Raw genomic sequence first — 7,827 nt, forward strand, 5'->3', positions numbered from 1 at the left:
TTCATGATGTTATTGTGAATGAGGTGATGGATAAAACTTAGGAGAAGAAGAATGTAAAGAATTTGCTCAGAAGCATTGTGCTTGATATCGACTATTTTGATTTGAAAAGCCAGAATAAAACAAAATATATATGACTGACCTTTCCTTTGTTTCACAGTCCCACCTAGCAGCACCCTCATAATTCCTCTTCTCTTTGTTAAAATGTCTGTATTCCTATTGTCCAACTTCACGAAACAAGTCAAATGTGTCATATTTGGCATAAAAAGGCAAAAAACTATGGTCTTTATGAGAATGTTGAGAGACATAGAGTCAGTTGTTCTCCTCTACCCAATCTCTGTAAGAATGTACCAAACCTCTGCATTCTGTTGGCTTCAATGGTAAACTGCTGAGTTAGATGGTTCCCTGAGGGGGAGGGGCTACCCATTCTTTACGTTAGTCAGGTATAAAAGGAAAGGGTTAAACCAGGTAGATATCAGTTCACCAGCAACAGCACATCTACAGCCAACATGAGCAACACCAGCATGAACATGAGGGGCAAGGTACTTTCAGAAGTCTTTTTGTGATAAGCAGAAATAACTATTTGCAATATCACCATCTGTACCTTGCTAATCTATTTATAACCATTGAAATTCCCTTCTTTCAGATCACCTTCTACGAGGAGAAGAACTTCCAGGGTCGTTCTTATGAGTGCATGAATGACTGCTCTGACATGTCCTCCTCCCTGAGCAGGAGCCAGTCCTGCAGGGTGGAGAGCGGCTGCTTCATGGTGTACGACCGCAACAACTATATGGGAAACCAGTACTTCATGAAGAGGGGCGAGTACTCCGACTGCATGAGCATGATGGGAATGAGGGAGAACATCAAGTCTTGCCGTATGATCCCCATGGTGGGTATAAAACTGTAATCGTACGATTCTACTATGGGTGACCACCCGACAACTCTTTACATGAAATCGTTAATTTATAATTATTCTCCCCAAAGCAGCACAGAGGCCAGTTCAGGATGAAGATCTATGAGAAGGAGAACTTCGGTGGTCAGAGTCACGAGATGATGGAGGACTGTGACAACGTCATGGACCGTTACCGCATGAACGAGTGCCAGTCCTGCAACGTGATGGACGGTCACTGGCTGATGTACGAGCAGCCCCAGTTCAGAGGCAAGATGATGTACATGAGGCCCGGAGAGTACAGGAACTTCAGAGACATGGGCATGAGCTGCCAGAAGTTCATGAGCATGAGGCGTATCACCGATTCCTGCTAAATGTTCACTGAATGTTTCCTGAATTTATAAAATGCCAAATAAAAAATTAACCTTGAATGTGACTTTTGTCATGCTTATTGTCCAACTGTTAAAATCACACATTATTAATTGAAATTAATTATATAATATTTATTTGACAGTAGGCAACTATTAGCAATGCAAATGTTGATCCTAACATGTTTTATATCTAATGAGAAATTTGTTGCGAGATTGACAACAACAAAAAACAGAGAATGCCTTACAATTGATATTGGATGACAGATTAATACACTGGGTTGATAATATGTGAAAACACTTTGGGTAAATAAATAAAAAAGAGATTACTACGTTTTTAAACCAAGGTATTATTTGTATTTAGTAAACTTGTCATGGTTTTAGATTTATGTTGCAATTTTACGGTTTTATTTTGACATTGTGTTCTCCCTTTGTCTGGTCTTCCTTCCTGTGTTTTCCCTCCTATGTCTGATTGTCTCATTGTGTTCACCTGTTGCAAACTGTTGACCCCGCTCCACTCTGGCAGGAGGCTGCGCTCCATCAGGACCAAAACCTCTCTCCAGCTGAACAGTTTCTTCCCCTCTGCTACTGGCCTCATCAACAAGGCCCAGGACCCCCACTGAAACTGACTTTTATCCACCGCAGAAAAAACGTTATGCATTACATTAATGCACATAACATAATGCGAACAACATCTTGTTATTTTTAAAATGTTGCACATCTCTTCTTCACAACTTTTAAATCAGCACAGCTCTCCACTTTAAATACAGCATATAGTATTTGTCATATGTTAATGTTGTACATTTGTTATAAAAGTGTTACAATTCTTTTTTTAAATAGCTGTAATAACAGTCCTATTTGTATTTGATTTGCTACGTATTCTTTTTTCTGTGTCTTTGTATGCACCATTTACACCAAAGCAAATTCCTCGTATGTGTAAACCTACTTTGTAATAAAAACGATTCTGATTATTACATAATTCAATCACAATTCACTTCTTCATTTCTCAAGGTATGGCTTCAGTATTTAAGGGTTTCGAATATTGAGTGAACACCTGTACGTAGGGGTGTAACGGTTCACAGAGTTCACGGTTCGGTACGTACCTCGGTTTGGGGTTCACGGTTCGGTACAACAAGAAAAAGGTCCCAAATGCATAATTCCAGGTTTGTTGTTATTTATTTTTTAACAGTATAAAAATAAGGAACTCTAACATTTTGAATAATTAACTGTATTACACAGTTGACACACACAGTTCACACACACAGTTCACACACACAGTTCACACACACACACACACACACACACACACACACACACACACACACACACACACACACACACACACACACACACACACACACACACACACACACACACACACACACACACACACACACACACACACACACACACACACACACACACACACACACACACACACCACACACACACACACACACACACACACACACACACACACACACACACACACACACAATAGTGGCTGATGTCAAACAAAAAGGTTTCATCAAGCTGTAAAACTGAAAAGAATGTCTTGAAAATATTACAAAATACCGCCCCCTGGATTATATATAGTGTAATGGATACTGCCCTGAGTGACAGACTTTTTCCCACTCATAAAAAAGGCGTATTCGTCGTGTGACTGCATTTGCCGAACCGTGACGTCCAAACCGTGACGTCCAAACCGTGACGGTTCGGGACGAGTACGGATACCGTTACACCCCTACCTGTACGTCATATTGAAGAAAATCTGATTAGAGATGCAATTGTGGTCAGCACATTATGAAGCTTAAAGCCAATCGAGGTAGAAAGTGTTATCTTATTGTTATCTTATGTTGTTCAAGCCACTTAGTAAGATTTTAGACATTCATTATTACTCTTGACTTCTGGTTAAATGTCAGGGGAATGCAGCTATTACAATTTAGTGTTTTTGTTCCCAACTCAAATAATGAAGCATTTTGAATTTAACATTACATTAGCCCTGATTCCTTCAACTCGCCCTCAACACAACATTGTTACCTCTGGCTTATATGGGTATTACAGTTATGTATATCCATTTGCCATACTATCTTGTTTTCTTTCGTATAGCACTTTGCAACATTGCTATATTAATACAATAATAGCATTAATATTAATAGAAAGAACACATTTTTTTGTTGGGAATAAATTCAATGTATGGCCATTAGATCAACCTCTGATATTTGTAATATCGAGGAGACTCGAACATCAGGACTTACCTATTTAAAGTGGACCTATCATGCTATATTAAACCGCTCTTAAAAAATAATAATCTAGATGCTTCAGTAATGAACAATTACAGGCCCATATCAAACCTTCCATTTCTAGGTAAAATCATTGAAAAAGTTGTTTTTCAAGAGTTGAGTAATGTTTTGCATTTAAATAACTGTTTCGATGTGTTCCAGTCAGGCTTTCGTCCAAACCACAGCACTGAGACTGCTCTTGTAAAGGTCTTTAATGACATCCACTTAAACACAGACAGTGGCAGAACTTCAGTGTTAGTATTATTAGATCTCAGTGCTGCGTTTGACACTGTTGACCACAGCATATTACTAGACCGACTGGAAAACTGGGTGGGACTTTCGGAAACAGTTCTAAATTGGTTTGAATCCTACTTAAAGGATATAAACAACTTTGTTTCTATAGGTAAATGCACATCTGAGTTGACAAATATGACATGTGGGGTTCCTCAAGGCTCCATCTTGGGGCCTCTTCTCTTTAACATCTACATGCTACCACTGGCTCAGATAATGAAAAACAACAAAATAAGTTACCATAGCTATGCAGATGACACACAAATGTACGTAACAATTTCACCAGGAGACTATGCTCCAATTCAAACACTGAGTAAGTGCATTGAACAAATCAATGACTGGATGTGTCAGAACTTTCTCCAATTAAACAAAGATAAAACTAAGGTAATGGTTTTTGGAGCCAAGTCAGAACGTATAAAAGTTAGCGCTGAGCTTCAGTGTGCAATGTTCAAAACAACAGATAAAGCCAGACATCTAGGTGTAGTCATGGTCTCTGACCTGAGTTTCAACAGTCACATTAAAACAGTTACTAAATCAGCCTAATATCACCTAAAGAATATATCTAGGATTAAAAGACTAATGTCACGGCAGGATTTGGAAAAACTTGTCCATGCCTTTATCTTCAGTAGACTCCACTACTGCAATGGTGTCTTCACAGGTCTCACTAAAAAATCTATTAGAAAGCTGCAGCTGATTCAGAACGCCGCTGCTCGAGTCCTCACTAACACTAAGAAAGTGGATCACATCACTCCTGTTCTGAAGTCTTTACACTGGCTTCCTGTGTGTCAAAGAATAGATTTCAAAATACTGCTGCTGGTTTATAAAGCACTGAATGGTTTAGGCCCAAAATACATTACTGACCTCCTGCTAAATTATGAACCATCCAGATCTCTCAGGTCTTCAGGGACTGGTCAGCTTTCTGTCCCCAGAGTCAGAACTAAACATGGTAAAGCAGCGTTCAGTTATTATGCTCCAAATATCTGGAACAAACTCCCAGAAACCTGCAGGTCCGCTGCAACTCTTACTACTTTTAAATCCAGGCTGAAGACTTTTCTTTTTGTCGCTGCTTTTAATTGAACTATTCATATCTTAAACTGCACTTTAACTTTTATCCATGTACTTTTTCTTTTAATGTTTAATTGAACTATTCATATCTTAAACTGCACTGTAACTTTTATCCATGTATTTTTCCTTTTAATGTTTATTTTATTAGCTTTTCTTTTTTATGCTTAATTTCTTTCATTTTTTGTAAAGCACTTTGAATTGCCTTGTGTTGAAAAGTGCTATATAAATAAACTTGCCTTGCCTATATTTGAAACATATATTGTAGGGCCATACCTATATAAAACGTGTCTGTGAAGTTTTTTTCTTCAAAATACCAAACAGATCATGCATTTTAGCCATGCCTCATTTCGCTCTATTTGCTCTTTTCCAGCCCTGTTTTTGCAAGGGCTGATTCTGCTTTTGTGGCAGACTACAGCGTCACTTACAGGCCTGGCATATATACTACAGCGTCTCCAGCGCTTTCAAGCGGTCTCTCATTCCCCTGATAGGTAGAGTGTTGCCCATATGGGCGGAGCTCCTCTTTTCTGACGTCAGAACAATTCAAATAATAATCAGCGCCGTTGCAGCCCCGTTTTTAGAGATTTGGGTATGGAGGAAAAGAGAGAGGGTTGTGTTTTCTGACACTTGGTGATTTCCCTGACACACCGGGGACACATATTCATGTATAAAAGACGTACAAAGGTGCATTTTGCATGATAGGTCCCCTTTAAGTTGAACATTGAACTTACAGTAGAGCAGATGTAACACACAAAACTACAGTTCAACATTAACAATACTCTTGTTTCACAGTTAGGTGCCATGCCATTGTTTCAACTGTCCATTATTATGAAACCCCAATAAACCCCAGAAAAGCTCACATTAAACCGAAAGCCATTTTGTTCTACACCAAGTTATCGCTAGAACAAATAGCCATTGCTACAAAGGCCTATTGTTCTTGAAAAAACTCACTCTGATACAAACAGATTATGTTTGATGACTTGGATATTCGTGTATTTTTTCCAGTTTCATCATCTACTTCTACTTCTACATTCAGAGTACGCAATCTTTGTTTATGTTCAAATGGTCGCCGTTTCAAAAAGGCAATGATATAGTAATAAATGATTGCCGTGTCTCCGCCAAGAGACCCCCGACTAATCATAGCTTGCCGTCTTTTAAAACCTTCATGATGTTATTGTGAATGAGGTGATGGATAAAACTTAGGAGAAGAAGAATGTAAACAATTTGCTCAGAAGCATTGTGCTTGATATCGACTATTTTGATTTGAAAAGCCAGAATAAAACAAAATATATATGACTGACCTTTCCTTTGTTTCGCAGTCCCACCTAGCAGCACCCTCATAATTCCTCTTCTCTTTGTTAAAATGTCTGTGTTCCTATTGTCCAACTTCACGAAACAAGTAAAATGTGTCATATTTGGAATAAAAAGGCAAAAAACTATGGTCTTTATGAGAATGTTGAGAGACATAGAGTCAGTTGTCCTCCTCTACAAGGTACCCAATCTGTGTAAGAATGTACCAAACCTCTGCATTCTGTTGGCTTCAATGGTAAACTGCTGAGTTAGATGGTTCCCTGAGGGGGAGGGGCTACCCATTCTTTACGTTAGTCAGGTATAAAAGGAAAGGGTTAAACCAGGTAGATATCAGTTCACCAGCAACAGCACATCTACAGCCAACATGAGCAACACCGGCATGAACATGAGGGGCAAGGTACTTTCAGAAGTCTTTTTGTGATAAGCAGAAATAACTATTTGCAATATCACCATCTGTACCTTGCTAATCTATTTCTAACAATTACAATTCCCTTCTTTCAGATCACCTTCTACGAGGAGAAGAACTTCCAGGGTCGTTCTTATGAGTGCATGAATGACTGCTCTGACATGTCCTCCTCCCTGAGCAGGAGCCAGTCCTGCAGGGTGGAGAGCGGCTGCTTCATGGTGTACGACCGCAACAACTATATGGGAAACCAGTACTTCATGAAGAGGGGCGAGTACTCCGACTGCATGAGCATGATGGGAATGAGGGAGAACATCAAGTCTTGCCGTATGATCCCCATGGTGGGTATACAACTGTAATCGTACGATTCTACTATGGGTGACCACCCCACAACGCTTTACAGTAAATCATTAATTTATCATTCTTCTCCCCAAAGCAGCACAGAGGCCAATTCAGGATGAAGATCTATGAGAAGGAGAACTTCGGTGGTCAGAGTCACGAGATGATGGAGGACTGTGACAACGTCATGGACCGTTACCGCATGAACGAGTGCCAGTCCTGCAACGTGATGGACGGTCACTGGCTGATGTACGAGCAGCCCCAGTTCAGAGGCAAGATGATGTACATGAGGCCCGGAGAGTACAGGAACTTCAGAGACATGGGCATGAGCTGCCAGAAGTTCATGAGCATGAGGCGTATCACCGATTCCTGCTAAATGTTCACTGAATGTTTCCTGAATTCATAAAATGCCAAATAAAAATTAACCTTGAATGTGACTTTTGTCATGCTTATTGTCCAACTGTTAAAATCACACATTATTAATTGAAATTAATTATATAATATTTATTTGACAGTAGGCAACTATTAGCAATGCAAATGTTGCTCCTAACATGTTTTATATCTGATGAGAAATTTGTTGCGAGATTGACAACAACAAAAAACAGAGAATGCCTTACAATTGATATTGGATGACAGATTAATACACTGGGTTGATAATATGTGAAAACACTTTGGGTAAATAAATAAAAAGAGATTACTACGTTTTTAAACCAAGGTATTATTTGTATTTAGTAAACTTGTCATGGTTTTAGATTTATGTTGCAATTTTACGGTTTCATTTTGACATTGTGTTCTCCCTTTGTCTGGTCTTCCTTCCTGTGTTTTCCCTCCTATGTCTGATTGTCTCATTGTGTTCACCTGTTGCAAACTGTTGACCCCCGCTCC

The 7,827-nt window shown here is 39.2% G+C and overlaps 2 protein-coding genes across 2 annotated transcripts; both read left to right on the forward strand.

The window, feature by feature from the left end:
- The first annotated feature begins 506 nt into the window (after positions 1-506).
- Positions 507-1,260, forward strand: LOC117442663 (gamma-crystallin M3-like). The gene is made up of 3 exons (XM_034078622.1): positions 507-539; positions 644-886; positions 985-1,260. Exons 1-3 carry the CDS (start codon positions 507-509, stop codon positions 1,258-1,260), a joined length of 552 nt encoding a protein of 183 aa, XP_033934513.1.
- A 5,304-nt stretch (positions 1,261-6,564) lies between these two features.
- On the forward strand, positions 6,565-7,318 carry LOC117442636 (gamma-crystallin M3-like). The gene is made up of 3 exons (XM_034078597.2): positions 6,565-6,597; positions 6,702-6,944; positions 7,043-7,318. Exons 1-3 carry the CDS (start codon positions 6,565-6,567, stop codon positions 7,316-7,318), a joined length of 552 nt encoding a protein of 183 aa, XP_033934488.1.
- Positions 7,319-7,827: the final 509 nt, after the last annotated feature.

Source organism: Pseudochaenichthys georgianus, unplaced genomic scaffold, assembly GCF_902827115.2.
Source record: "Pseudochaenichthys georgianus unplaced genomic scaffold, fPseGeo1.2 scaffold_449_arrow_ctg1, whole genome shotgun sequence".
Taxonomy (NCBI): domain Eukaryota; kingdom Metazoa; phylum Chordata; class Actinopteri; order Perciformes; family Channichthyidae; genus Pseudochaenichthys; species Pseudochaenichthys georgianus.

What these genes read in the sequence shown, in the direction of transcription:
- LOC117442663 (XM_034078622.1), top strand. Translation starts at nt 507, where the DNA reads ATGAGCAACACCAGCATGAACATGAGGGGCAAG. An exon ending in GCATGAACATGAGGGGCAAG is followed by an intron (nt 540 to 643) that starts GTACTTTCAGAA and finishes CCCTTCTTTCAG; the next exon opens with ATCACCTTCTACGAGGAGAA. An exon ending in CTTGCCGTATGATCCCCATG is followed by an intron (nt 887 to 984) that starts GTGGGTATAAAA and finishes TCCCCAAAGCAG; the next exon opens with CACAGAGGCCAGTTCAGGAT.
- LOC117442636 (XM_034078597.2), top strand. Translation starts at nt 6,565, where the DNA reads ATGAGCAACACCGGCATGAACATGAGGGGCAAG. An exon ending in GCATGAACATGAGGGGCAAG is followed by an intron (nt 6,598 to 6,701) that starts GTACTTTCAGAA and finishes CCCTTCTTTCAG; the next exon opens with ATCACCTTCTACGAGGAGAA. An exon ending in CTTGCCGTATGATCCCCATG is followed by an intron (nt 6,945 to 7,042) that starts GTGGGTATACAA and finishes TCCCCAAAGCAG; the next exon opens with CACAGAGGCCAATTCAGGAT.